The 14898-nt window shown below is 42.9% G+C and overlaps 1 protein-coding gene across 4 annotated transcripts in view; it reads left to right on the top strand.

Moving 5' to 3' along the window:
- Positions 1 to 14898, top strand: part of LOC131681288 (potassium voltage-gated channel protein Shaw-like) — a 232776-nt gene that overhangs the window by 122528 nt on the left and 95350 nt on the right. Inside the window, exons 2-3 of one of the 4 annotated variants that reach the window (XM_058962016.1) lie at positions 9076 to 9718; positions 10208 to 10558. In XM_058962016.1, coding sequence (XP_058817999.1) covers positions 10515 to 10558 — 44 coding nt within the window. In that variant the 5' untranslated portion in view covers positions 9076 to 9718; positions 10208 to 10514. Of the gene's footprint in view, positions 1 to 9075; positions 9961 to 10207; positions 10559 to 14898 lie in introns of all 4 variants that reach the window. The other 3 variants (XM_058962017.1, XM_058962018.1, XM_058962015.1) reach the window with 3 other exon arrangements.

Raw genomic sequence — 14898 nt, 5'->3', positions numbered from 1 at the left:
GGAACTTTCGCCCTCCTCACATACCCACCCCCGCATGATAAAAGTTAGCAAGCAGATAACATTGATCTAATACTGATTAGGCTAATGAAGTACGATATGTTTTTGTTGCAAGTGTTTCACCGTCGACACGTAGCTCATCAAGTTCGTGGCTGGCAAGCCATTGTGTATAAATGCAAAGTGTACTAAGAATGTAATGGACATTTCCACAACTATGTTGAACATAAAAAGCCTCCGTGCTATAGTTTAGAGAAATGAGAAAGGCACAATTGCACCGCTAGGTGGATTAAAACAGGTTTTTCTGTAATTTTTCACTGAACAACATCAACTTGAATCTGTAAACCGAATCGAACGGTGACCAAAGCTGAAAACACAACAGACAACAAGGGTTCTATGGCTTCTACTAGAGATTAAGTGGAAATCGAATCAGCCATCCCGGAGAAAGAGATGTGTATTTAATTTCGAGGATTTGTCACTTCCTCAAAGCTTCCCATTCCATCTTAGGTGGCCAAAATCGTTAAACTTATGGAAGTCGCGCTAGTGCACGGATTGCACGCTGCTCTGACAATCTAGCGAAATCTTCTTAGCACACCAGCTCGTGAGCCATTTTCGCGACTTCCCGAGGGTTAAAGAAGTTTTAGTTAGCAAGGTGCAAGGTGGTACCGGTTTCTAATGGAATTTAATGTGTGACTGCACTCTCCAACCCGTAATTCGGGAACCCGAGCTTCGATCCCAATAAATTTCAATAGGAGCTTCTGGCGATGTTACATATTTCATTTGAATATAATATTGTTTATACTGACCCTCTCTGAGAAAAAAGCGACACACAGGAATTCAAAGGGCAACAGGGACTGCAGGACAGAAGTTGTGGGGTTTAACGACCCCCCCCCCCCCCCAGACCTACTGAGAGTTGAAGAGTCTTGCTAGTATATGGTGGGGCAAGGCAATGTCGGGTTCTGCTAAACCTCTAGAAAAACCTATATAAATCCAAAAGCAGCTCCGTCGAAGCGAGTCGGCGCCGCTTCCGCTAAGAAACCATTAATAAATTATATAACGCAAAAATAGCCCAAAGTTGACTCTCCCATTCCCCCATGTAATAAATGGTCCCAATTTTTTTAACCCTTTCTCCCCTATTATGTAACAAATTCGTTAAAAAATTGTTTTCTTTAGTAAAACAAATTGCGTAACGTTCTAGCTTACTCCGCCTTCCCCACATTTTGTTATACCTCCTCCCCGTTAAAAGCGTTACGTAATTTATGAATGGTCCCTAAGGTTTTATTTGCATTTGTATTTGTATTTGTATAAAAAAAGTCCAACTGACAATTTGTCTTAATGAACTATACTAAACTAAGGTAAACTAAACATAATTAAAATAGTGACAATACACGACGACGAAACTGCGAAGAGTTCATGACGAAGTCAAAAATTTCAGCAAACTCATTGAAGAGACGACTCATTGCTAAAATTGGACTATTGGCAGCGTAGTTAGTGCTGCGCATTTCAGAATGCAGCAGGGCTCGAGGGCGAAGAGAACGGGTAGGCGTGTAGAGGTTGATTTGTGCTAGTAGCTCCGGATCATCATATTCAGCCAGCAGAATCTTTGACACGAAGGTAGCTTGCGCTGCATGTCTCCGGCGTGTTAAAGTTTTAAGTCCTAAAAGACGACAACGGTCCTCGTACGGTGGCAGGTTTAATGGATCGTTCCACGGCAATTCACGTAACGCATATCGTATGAATTTACGCTGGGCTGCTTCGATCCTAAGGCTCCACGTAGCTTGATACGGGCACCAAACGACGTTTGCAAATTCCAACTGCGGGCGCACCAATGAGCAATAAAGAGCCTTGAAGCATAGAGGATGCCGAAATTCGTTGGATATTTTGAAAATAAATCCCAGCAAACGATTGGCTCTGTCGATGGTCGCTGAGACATGATGAGTATACGTTAGCTTATCATCAAGAATGACTCCTAGATCCTTCACGTGGTCAACGCGTTGTAGTAGAGTTCCTGCGATGTTATAGTTGAAGGTAACCATATTTCTCGTTCGATAATAGCTGATGACAAAACATTTTGCAACGCTAAGGACCATCATGTTTCTTACACACCAGCTATAAAAGGTGTCAATAAGATGCTGTAGCTCACGGCAATCGGCTTCATTCCGTATAACAAGAAAAAAAATTTAAGTCGTCGGCAAAAAACAGCTTTCCTCCACGGCTTAGAACGAAAACCGCATCGTTCACGAACAGTGAAAAAAGTAGTGGACCTAGCGTACTACCTTGAGGAACTCCGGAAGTGTTGAAAAAAGATTCTGAAACAATATCGCCAATTTGAACAACGCATTCACGGTGCACAAGGTAGGATCGAAGCCAATGGCAGAATCTAGTAGAACACCCTAGCTTATCAAGCTTTGTTATCAGTATCTCATGATTAACTCTATCAAAAGCTGCCTTTAGATCGGTGTAAATAGTATCCACCTGCAATTTCTTACAGTTCGCTTTATACTGTTTACATAGACTTAGAAAAATTCTTTACGATTTTCTTCGAGCGAATCTAGTCGTCCACAATTTTTTCTATGTCCATGTAAACAGTACAAGCGAACCGTCAAGAAAAGTGAGGTTCTGTGCCAGTAAAGAACCTAATTCAATGCAGGTTTTCATTCGTCTCCGAATATTGCACAAAGCAAACATGCAAGAACGAATCAATCGCATCAAAGTAGGCCTTGACATAAAGAAAGTGATGATAAATATTGTTTTATATGATTTACCAACTTTTGATAACATTTACTCAGACATTTAGTGAAATGCATATTATTTCATGATATTCGATTGAATGAATAACATGGACTCTGAATATTTTTTTTATATTCATCACGAGTCGCAACAGGTTCATTTTCAGCTGCCAAAAAAGAGCTTCGATTATTTTTAACTCTGCCCGTTAGCCAATGGTGGACTAGCGAGGTCGCCGACCCAGCATAACGAACAAGTGCAACAGCAAGTGCAACCGCAGTAGCAGCAGAGAGCAGCCTAGAGAGGCCATACCGAGCACGAGAGGCGACAAAACAACTGGATGTCAAGGAAAGCTAGGATTTCAGGTGCGCATGCCTAAACCAAGCTATACCGAAGAAGTTCATCAGTCTGGGTTACCTAAACTGACGTAGTTGAGGCAAAAAATCGAAAAACTACGAATTCGTGACAAGGAGGGGCAACGTAAACGGACAAATCAAGGATCTAGTGATTAGCATCAAATCCACCGTAGCAGTAGCCGAATGCGAACAGATGATGTTACTAGAGCGAGCTGAAAACGCCGAAAAGACGCTGAAGACCACGGATATGGCGAAAGCAGAAGCCTATGAGACGCCGAAGGGTGACTGGTATTGTCGTTCTGTGAAAAGAGTAAGGGAAACACCGAAAGAGGAGGAGGAACTATAGGAGCCAAAATAGGTCGGTGAAGAACTGCGAAACAGCCGACAAACGCAGAGTGAACGGCGAGCCGCTGAAACTGCAGAAGAGAAAATGAAAAAAACAGAAAGAAATGGAGGAAAAGAAGAAAAATATGAAAGAAGACCTTCGGTTCTAGTCGTCAAAGCAAACAACGGCATGCCGTACGCTGTGATCCTCAAAAGGATGAGAGAGAATCCCAAGTTGAAGGAGCTAGGGAAGAACGTTATAAGAACCAGGCGTACTCAGAAAGGCGAAATGCTATTCGAGTTGAAGAAAGATCTATTGATCAAGACCTCGGCCTATCGGGAACTTGTGGCAGAAGCGGTGGAAAGAGAAGCGAATGTGAGAGCTCTAGTTCAGGAAGTAGTGATCAAGTGCAGGAATCTGGACGAGATCACAACCGAAACGGAAGTGAGAAGCGCGCTAATAGATCAATGCAACCTGAAGAAAGCGCAGATGTCTATTAGGTTGAAGAAGACGTACAGTGGCACACAGACAGCAGTGATACGCTTTTCGCCAACCGCAGCCATCAAGTTGATGTCGATCGGCAAGATCAAAATCGGATGGTTGGTGTGCTCGTTGCGATTGATCCCTAGAGCCACTAAAGAAATGGAGAGATGTTTCAGGTGCATGTGTTTCGGTCATCAGGCAACAAACTGCAGAGGCGCGGACAGATCTGATCTGTGCAGAAAAAGTGGGGAGAATGGACAGATTACTAGAGACTGCACAAAGCAACCGAAGCGCTTGCTCTGTACAGATGAGGGCGGAGAAGGCCACATGACGGGAGGCTTCTTATGCCCAGAGTACAAAAAGACGGGCCAATGATGATGGAGATAACCCAGCTTAATCTCAATCATTGTGACATTGCACAGCAACTGTTGTGGCAGTCAACAGCAGAAATGGAGTGCAACGTTGCAATTATTGCAGAGCCGTATCGTGTTCCTCCCGATAACGGTAACTGGGTGGTGGATAGTGCAAGGATGGCAGCAATCCAAGTGATGGGCGGTTTTCCTGTTCAAGAGGTGGTGGATAGTACACATGAAGGTTTCATGATCGCCAGGATCAATTACGAATTCGTGTGTAGCTGTTATGCTCCTCCATGGTGGACACCAGGGGCGACTTTAAGGAACCATTTCACATCGACTTTTTCATATAACCTTGCATACAATTAACCTTTTGTTTCGAGATGCGTAATGTCACCCCAGAGCAGTACAACCGGAAGCTGGACTCATTAACCGACTCGTTAGTCGGGTGATTATTATAGGAGGAGATTCTAACGCTTGGGCCGTGGAGTGAGGTAGCAGGCTGACCAGCGCAAGAGGATACAGCCTATTGGAAGCACTGGCGAAGCTGGACGTAAAGCTGTGCAACGAAGGTAGCGCTAGCATATTCCTTAAAGACGGCCAGGAATCTATCATCGACATAACATTCTGCAGCCCTTCGCTGATGGATAACATGAATTGGCGAGTTAGTGAGCAGTACACACATAGAGTCCACCAAGCGATCCACTACACCATTAGTCGGCGAAATTGTACGGTAACGCCGAGAGTGAGGACCGGCGAGCGGAAGTGGAAATAAAAGATTTCGACAAGAACCTTTTTGTGAAAGCACTTCGTGCTGACAACGTCACTCCAATTCCGAGTGCTGATGAGCTGTCGGTAACATTAGCGAGGGCGTGTGACGTAACAATGTCGAGGAAAATTAGGCCGAGGAACTACCGGCGTACTGGTGGAGCGATAGGCTCAGCATCCTCCGGGTTGTCTGCCTAAAGCCAGAAGACGCGTCCAGAGAGCAATATGTGAGGCAGTTAGAGAAGAGTGTAAGGTAACATTACGGGCGGACAGGGCTGCTTTTAAACGCGGGATAGCGCTAAGCAAGTTCATCTGCTACAAGGAGCTGTGCAGATAAGTAGACGCTAACCCCTGGGGCAATGCTTACCGTGTTGTAATGGCCAGGATCCAGGGTCCAATGACACCAGTCGAAATGTGTGCCGACAAACTCAAAATTATTGTCGAGGGTCTTTTCCTGAAGCACGACCCAACCGCATGGCCGCCTACACTGTACGTTGATGCAGATGGTGGAAATGCTGGTGACAATCGAGTTTCCAACAACGAGCTCCCTATAGTGACAAAAGGGCTGAAAGCGAAGAAAGCTACCGGACCGGATGGTATCCCCAACGTGGCACTGAAGACTGCGATCCTGGCGTTTCCGGACAAGTTCAGGATAGTCCTACTAAAATGCCCGGACGATGGCTACTTCCCGGATAGATGAGAGATCCGGAAGCTGGCGTTGTTGCCAAAACGTGGGAAATCGCCAGGAGATCCAGCATCGTATTGGCCTATATGCCTGCTGGATACTTTCGGTAGGCTCCTGGAAAGAGCCATCCTCAACAGGCTGACGACTTACGCTGAAAGCGATAAGCAGAGAAAGCATTGAAGTAAAAGAGAAGAGGTAATCCCTACTGTGCTCTCGTAATCATAGACGTGAAGAACGCGTTCAACAGTGCTAGCTGGGGAGCGATCGCCGTAGCGCTGCACAGAATGCGGGTTGGAGACTATCTGTGCAATGTTCTGAAAAGCTACTTCCAGAACAGAAACGAACGTGGTGAAGATGTCGATTAGGTTCACGGCGGAAGTACCTCGGGGCTCCAAACTCGGCCCAACGCTCTGAAATATAATGTACAACGAAGTCTTAACACTGGAACGGCCAAGTGGAGTTAAGATCGTCGGCTTTACAGATGATGTTGTCTTGACGATAACAGACGATAACTGGTGGTGAAGATGTTGACGGCAGAGACAATAGCCATCTTGGAAGCCTGAATAGCTGACGTCATGTTCCAGCTGGCTCGCCACAAGACCGAGATAGTTTCATCCTCAATACTGAGGTATGGCGTACCGGCCTGGGCTGCTGCACTGAACTCAAAGCGGAACCGGTCGAGGTTGACAAGCACGTTCCGCCTAATGGCTATTCGTGTCGCGAGTGCGCACAGAAAAATATCGTCGGAGGTGGTATACGTAATTGCCGGGATGATTCCCTTCTGAAACACTCTAGCTGAGGACGTGGAATTCTTCCAGCGGAGAAATGCACGTAATACAAGGAAACTGGTTCCAGCGGATTCGTTGGCTACGTGGCAGCAGGAGTGGGACAACGCGGAAAAAGGAAGATAGACCCTTCGATTCATCCAAAATGTGTTTGTTCGAGTGCATAGGAACCATGGAGAGATGAACTTCCATTTGACGCAGTTTTTGTCCGATCACGGATGCTTCGGGGGACTCCCCATCGGTGTAGACTTGGTCCAACGCTGGGGATCAGTGGAGTAATATACGACATAGCTCCGGAATACGAGTCGTCGGGTCGCCTGCGAACCGGACGTCAGTCTTCACCGGAGTCGCTGGACCGACTACGACACCCTACCGGGTAGTTCGTGGGTAGGCTAGATCCATCGCTGATGATTAGACCGAGTAGACCGTGTCGAATAGCTAGCAATGGGTTGTTGGGGCGCCAGGGAACCGGAAGCCACACTCCATCCAGAGGTACTGGATGAACCTGTGCACATACTGACTAGCCCGTACAGTAGACTATGTTCACAGCCGGGGACTAGATCGAATATATCGGGACGAAGCGGGGAGCTAAATGGTTCACAGAAATGAACATCGGTATCGGGATAAATCTACCGCTCGCACAGTTGCTCAAAACAGCGTTTTGAGGTACTTAATTCATTGGAGTCAAAACTGTTCATATTAGCGATTTCACATATTCTACAGTGTTTGTGTGTGTAAAAAGCGCCATCTTTTGGAAATATTATTTTTGAAAAAAGTTGATCATAGTAGGCTGTAAAAAATTTTACTTTTGAACCGAAAGAAATAGCACTTGGTAGTCTTCGACAAAGTTGTAGAGGACAGTATTTTTATAAATTTTGCAGAAGACATGTTGTCTCTGTCACTCGCAGTAATTGAGTTATGAGATGTTTTCTATGATGAACTCCTTCAATTCTTATTTTTGCAATGGGTTGTGGCTTTTTTGTTTATGATTTTTCCCATTAACCCAAATGTATGAAGGTATTTTTTATCATTACAAAACACACAACTTATTCGAAGATACTAAATAGCTGTGAATGCTGTGTAAAGACTTATGGCTGATTTTGATTTTATTTTATCCTGTTTTCGAACCCGTGTAACTTTGCTATCGGAAAAAAATGTAATTATACTATCAATTATTCTAATAGGAATGGGCTTCACCTGCAAAACGAAGTTAAAATGGGTTGTCCATAATCACCCGTTTAGAAATTATACCCTGTTGAAAGCTCTATGTCTGGCCGTTTTAAAGTCGCGCGTATGGCTCACTGAACGAGTAGGCGCTGGTGATCAAAGACGCTTTCGCTTGTTTATCTGAGTGGTGTTCACTCTGTGCACTAGCGTGTCTGCCGGAAGGTTAACACCGATATTGAATGATTTTCTACTGGGTGATGTATCGGGAGAACTTCTTTCGCCGGAGAACTCTACGTCGGCGTAAGCTATGTTCACCACCGGGAACTAGACCGAGTGGACTGCGACGAGACACCATCAGTCGCGGATCGTCGGGGTACCAGCGAACCGGATGCCCTGCTCTACCAGAATCGCCGAACTGACCTCGATACCTGGTTGGTTGGCTCGGTTTCGGTTCTTGCCGAAGAATTTTCCGTCGAAGTAGGCTAGGTCCATCAAGTGGGGATTTGAATGGCTCATCGAGGAAGTGGTGCTAAATGATATAAAGGAACCGAAGGGCTCAGTAAATTAGACAGTCTGAAGTTTGCCGCTGCAATTGAAGTAGGAAAGAGCACTAATGCTCTACTCAGTCTAGCCCAAATTTGTTCACTGAGTTGTTGGTTTTTGTATATTTTTTTCTGCTTAGGGTGTTTTGGAACATTTTTTCGGCACACCAAAACAATTCATGCAGACACAGACCAGGGTTGCCACATTCACAGATTTTTCTGTAATGTCACAGATAATTTGAACAATTTTTCGTCACAGTTTCTTTTTCACAGATGACAAATTTTGGGATTTTTATGAAAAGTTAAACAGATTTCCACAGATTTTTCGAAATATTCCGATTTTTCATAGATTTCATAGAATATCGCACAGATATTCAGAGAGTTTTCTTCTGTTTTAAGCACCATAGATTTTAAAAAGATTTTTATAATCAAAGCACAGATTTCAGTGTGGCATTCCTGATACAGACGCATTGACAATTTCGACGAACTGAGACGAGTAGTATGAGATGCGGCCATGCGGGCTTCGGTTAAACTTCCGAGTGATTGTATAAATTTTCTATACGAGAAAGGCAAAGTTCTCTAAATTTAATTCCCAGAAATTTCTTGTTTCCGTCAGGGACTGTCCGGATGAATGACAATTGCTGTTACAATTCAGTTTTCCCTTTTGCGGATCGTATAAAAATCATAAGGCAATCAGTTGATTTGTTTTTCGCCAACAAATCCACCAACCAATTTGGCATCATTAAACTAATCAAATTACATTACGATCATTTTCGCTACGAACAAACCGTTTCTATCCTCCAGTTGATTGATGTAAATCATTTCAAGTTGTTTCCATTCCCAACTGACATGACTTTTTTTCCAATTTCCATCTTTTCTATTTCTCGCAGATCGGCTGAAACCACTCGGAAAAAGCTTCACTTTGGCGGCAATCAGGACCACACACAGGAACACACACAAACGCCGCGTGGGAAACGTTGGCGAATTCATCGTTTCCACCTTGCAAATAAACCAGCATTTTCCGGCCAAACATTGTAAAACGATAAAAAATCATGAAAAATTCACTCGACAAAATGAATACATAAATAAATAAATAAATAAAGCAACAATCGCATAAACTACGGCTTTTGGTGCTCAGCAGCAGAAGGGTGGCCGGGAATTGTGTCTGTGCAGTGCACAATCCCCGATGCAAATACTCCCGATGACGGTAGAAACCAGAAGCCATTGTCAGCCAACACCAACGTCATCATCGCCTGCTATGCGAATGTTTGATTTGTAGCGCGCGGATGGAAATTTCTTCCCGATATTTTCATACCGAAGAAATCTACCGCAAAACGCAGAACGGTGGCGGCGGATTCCTCGAGCTAGAACGAAGTGCGGTTCGTTAGGCAGTAGAATAATGCAACGGGAAGTGATGCAAATTTGATTGCAATTTTCGACGAAGTGCATGAACTGTGGAATCAAGTTTGAATTCAGTAAATTTGTTGGCGGGAACAGTGATCAACTTCGACTGTGGATTGCGCGTCAATTATGGTCTGTTTGTATGATGGACCTTGGTAAAGTGCATTAAACAGTTTGTTCAATGTTTTCCTGCTTTGAAATAGAGATTCGAATTATAACAAGTGATCACTAATTGTCCAAATAACCCGTTTTGATTCATCGATTACTAAGATTTAGACTTCAATCCTGAACAACTAATATGTTAAAATTAGGTTTTAAATGCTTCAAATATTGATATTTAATCTTCCAGTGGTGGAGTTTTTTTTAAGCATACGGTAAACTAGATAAATCTAGCAAACCTATTCAAATGGTCCTATGCCCATATGAGAGCCTTTCTCTGTTTACCTTTTCTTAAGGTATTATCTTTTTTAATTTTTGCATAATATACTAGTCGATACCATACTTTTCCGCACTTAAGACCATTTTAATAAGTTTGCTAGAAGTAATTCTTTAACAATTCCACTTCATCTAATTATTTATATTCTTTCCTTGACGTAAAACATGAACTACCACTTTATCTAGTCCACTGACCGCTAAAAAAAAGTCTAAATTATTGATAATCCCTAACTGCCCGCAACAACCATCATTGCTGATTAGCTACGATAACAGTACGGGAAAAAACGAACAATGCAAAGGGAAATTACACATCTACCATCTGCGTTAAGCTAAAACCAGTGACCCAGTGTGAGTGAGTGTAATCTAGCTAAGAGAAAAGAGTCACCCTCTGCCGAGAAAACAAATGGACTGTCATGAATTATGAAAATGATTTAACGCTGGACCTAAGCAGGACAAGCATCATCATCAGCAGCAGAAGCAGCAGCAGACCGCGATGGACGGAGAAAACCGGATCATCCTCAACGTGGGTGGCATTAGGTGAGTTTGGTTATATTAAATTCCACCAGCAGGGTTTTCCCTTTGTTCGGCTAGTTCTGGGTCACTAAAATTTTACTCTGTTAATGGCTCATATTTTAAGCACAGCCCCTTCTTTTGTTACATAACTTCAAAAGCTTTCGTTGCCTAACTAGCTGATGAATTTTCGCTTGTTACATGTCAGTAAAATTTTGCTCGGTTAATGGCTCATATTTTACCTATATCAGTATAAAATTCATCCCTTTTATCGATACACATTTTCAATAGCTTTCGTTTATCACCAGCCACGAAACTATTCGAAACGTGCTCGTCGTAAAAATTTAGTATCCTCGCTTCAAAATCACCGGAGTATGTATCGTTATCTGTGAGATATACTGACTAAACATGTTGTCAAATCTAGAACCGGGGGGATAATAAAGTATTCATCATTTGTCCCGTGGTCCTTTTTCCCCCGGAGGATGAATGGAACAAGTTCATGTATTTTTCATTTGGAGACACCTGTTGTCAGAGAATGAGATAAACGGTGAGCATGCTACCGACTGGGAATCTACAGGAGGCTACGCTAGGTAAGAGACACAGTTTATTTGGGAGATGTGCCGACCTCAAAGAATGACAGTAATCCATTTGGTCGTATTTATCATGGAAAGTTTACTACTTTGCTCAGTGTTGGTTTGTTGTAGCGAGAAACGAAAGTACGATGAAATGTAAACAAAAGTAACTGTTATCTTTAGAAAACCGTTCCCTCCGGTCCGAATTCAAGGGTCACTCAAATTAGGAAAGCTCTTCTGTTCATGCATATTACATTATTACGAAAGTGCAACGTTCGGCAGATTCGCAAAAATACTCATTCAAGAGAATTGCGGGTGCGATGAGTACGTTTCAACATATCAATGAGAATATTCAATGGATTCATTGAGTATGAATAAATAGTGGTTTACTTTTATATAAATATGTGCGATGGGGTTTGTCGCGGTGCGGAAGCGGATGGTGAATGCATTCCTCATATCACAACCGCAAAAACAAATTGAATTCGTTCGCCTACAGTATCTGAACTGCATGGGGTAAATGCAGATGAATTCTGCGAATATCCCCACTCAAAATGCTAGGAGTTAGTAATAATACTTTAATCTTTTAAGCCTATCATTTCCCTGGATGAGGATCGCTTGACATCTGTCCAATACGCCGAGAATTAAGTCACTTATGCGAAAAGTGAAAGACGCTCAGTGGTATGAATTTCCATAGGATATCTTCATTGACACCGCAGTCAAAACTAAGTTTGCGGTTACCCTTGGTGGTTTACAATACAGAGGGTTCAATTCGTTCGCAGCTCCTTTGAAATTCGGGATAGTGTCCGAGTGTAGTTCGCGAACTTTATCACGCCGCGAAACAAAACGTCACGAAGATAATAAGTGGCTTCGGAAACTGGAAGCGATCGGGAGCTTAAGAGATCTGCGGTAGTTTGCTGGACGAGAACTAGCTTCCGACGAAAGCAGGTATGACATTGATGATACACATAACGAAGCAGGTCACTGGCGGTGCACTATGGGGAGATATGTGGCCAAAAATTGAAAATTGCATCAACCCCAATTTAATTAAATTCTATACTGAATGTCGTTTGAAAGCGCTAAAAATACCAGCTCTGTGATAATATTATAGAAAATGCACATATTTTATAACTAAATTGGAAAAATAGTTCACCTGATATTTTTGCCATACAACATTACTGTGTAGCAACAAATGATACTGAGTTGTACTGAAACCCCCAAAACACATTTTACATGATCAATGTGCCCAAATACTTGAAATTGTTATTCTACCAAAAAAGATGATTTGAAATTTCAAGAAATTTCATGCCTCTATTAATGAGTTCCAGAATCGACAAATGCAGTTTTTCCGATCAAGAACTTTTTGAATGGCCACTTGCATTACTAAAAATGTATTTTTACACTTTAGTTTTAGTTTTAACCATTTTGTCTGCGTGATACTGGTTTATATAGGATTAATTAAACTGTTTCTCCACAACGAGAATTCCGAACGAAACAGAATTTATTGCAAACTATAAATATGAAGAAGATACGTGAGGGGGTCTTCACAAGTCTCTTCTTAGGTGAATATTATGCCTTAAATGATAATCCGCTCCCTGAAACCTCTTGGTTTATAGCACACCGTTGTGTACAACACCTGATTTCCTGGCTGTTTATTACTAGAACGTTGAGAACAAAAACGCAGGCCTTCTTGGTTACCCTCACTTGTTGCGACTACGACATTATTGTTCTCACCGAAACCTGGCTACGTGGTGATATATACACCCAAAACTCGGCCGTAATACCTTTACGGTAAAAAGAAAAAATGCTCTAATAGCAAGACGTTTCATGCTAAAACGGTCCCAACCAAAAATTCCCCAAACGGCAATACCAACACATTCAAATCTTCTCTGCGTCGCACTCATGTTTCATCTATTCTTGTTCAATAAATATTAACGCCTTGGATTGTCTGGAAGTGTGTAGCACTTCGCTTGTCATTGTATTGCGCTTCAAGCGAAGTAAACACAATGCGGATAAAGACGAGGTTCGATTTTTCTACACGACACATTCCGTATTTGAAGATCGGCTCACACTCGGCTAGCTTCAAAGCACAGTCAGAAAAAAACGATTCGGAATAGAGTAGGGTGAAGTGCCTATTTTCACCATACTAAGCAGGGCGCCTCACTGATTCATTAATTACTCGGCCTACAAACAATGGAATGCGTACAAATTGGCATCAATAGCTTTGCTTCGTTGTTAAGTACCAAGATAATAACATACATGCGCTGAAAACAGTGAAATTATCGTGTTTGAGCGCAACGAAAACATGAATCGAGTGCCCCTATTGTTGCGCTACCATTTGACTCAATACGTTAAACAAAGATGGCAGACACTGCTCTAACCAATGGCTTCAAATGGGTAGCGTGATAATAGAAACATAGCGATAATGGGCTCATCACCCTACTTGACAATCTGTAACTGTATTAGTGTGTTCAACGATTTGTTTTCCTCAACCTGTCATAATTTCTGATAGGTGGAGGAAAACAAATCGAAAATAACTTTTCGGTCAGATTATTTGTATTGTAGATTCATACCAGCCGGTATTGTACGTCTCCGAAATAAGTTTCAACGTGATACAGAGCACTTAAACACTATCATAAATACTTTTGGCCAGCGATTTCAAACGTTTAAATTGACTGACAGTTTTACATATGACAGCTGGAGGAAAACAAACCCCCAAGTAGTGCGAGTGAAATCATTTGCACAGAACTCTATAGTGGTGGGGTACTTCGGCCGGTGTTAAATTGAAATTTTGTTTCTATCACGGACGTTAACAGCAAGATAGCGACTGCACAAAACATGAACAGTCCTTCCCGTCATTTACGGGAAGCAAGACCTATGGTTTGGATCCACGTGTCTGAACCGAGGGTCCGGATCCAGACACTTGTCTGGATCTAAGCACCAAGTCTGGGCCTAGTTCAGGTCCGGACTTGGAAAGGGGAAAAGGGGATGGGCTAGATCCGGGTACTGGTCCGGATCCCTTTACTGGTCCAGATCCGGGAACTGGTCTGGATCTAGGTACTGGTTCGGATCCGGGAGGTCCGAATTTGGGAACTGGTCTCGATCCGAGAACTGGTCCGGATCGGGAACTGTGTCGGATCTGGCAACTAGGCCGGATCCGGAAACTGTCAAAATTTGTTTTTTCGCTATCCAACCTACCCAGTAAAAAATCTGTAATTCGGGCTTGTTTCTGTCAATATTGGGGTAGATTCCAGCCTGAATTTGGTTGGATATCCGCCAGGATTCCGGTTGGTTTGACTCGGTAGTAATACTATCATAGAAATCGTCCGAATTATTCTACATGCGAACAGAGCCGAGGTTGACACACACTGAAAAAGTGTTTGATTGTGTGATGCACATTTATGAACAGCAACGTAAGTTCGTCATTCCACCGTTTACTATCTTTGCGGGAATATGAATTTAATACCGCAATGCGCAATTGCGTGGTCTGTTACCGAAAAGGCAATAGAATCTTACCCAAAAGTAATAGAAACATACTCGTCGGATTTTGGGTGTACAAACGCCGAGCTAATGATGAGCTACGCAATCTACCGATGCGATCGCAACGCTTCCACCAGTCATCTACGGCGCAGAGGTGGTTTTCTTATAGTAAGAAAGAAATATCCAACTGGGACTGTGCTAAAAATACCTGGATGTTTGGAGCAATTTGTCGTACGCGGTTTACAGCCAGGGAGTTCGTTATATATTTGCTGCATTTATCTGAGGCCGAATAGTGATTCTGACTTGTACTACGTTCAC

The sequence above is a fragment of the Topomyia yanbarensis genome, chromosome 2 (assembly GCF_030247195.1).
Source record: "Topomyia yanbarensis strain Yona2022 chromosome 2, ASM3024719v1, whole genome shotgun sequence".
NCBI lineage: Eukaryota > Metazoa > Arthropoda > Insecta > Diptera > Culicidae > Topomyia > Topomyia yanbarensis.
This window is presented reverse-complemented; position numbering and strand designations above follow the sequence as displayed.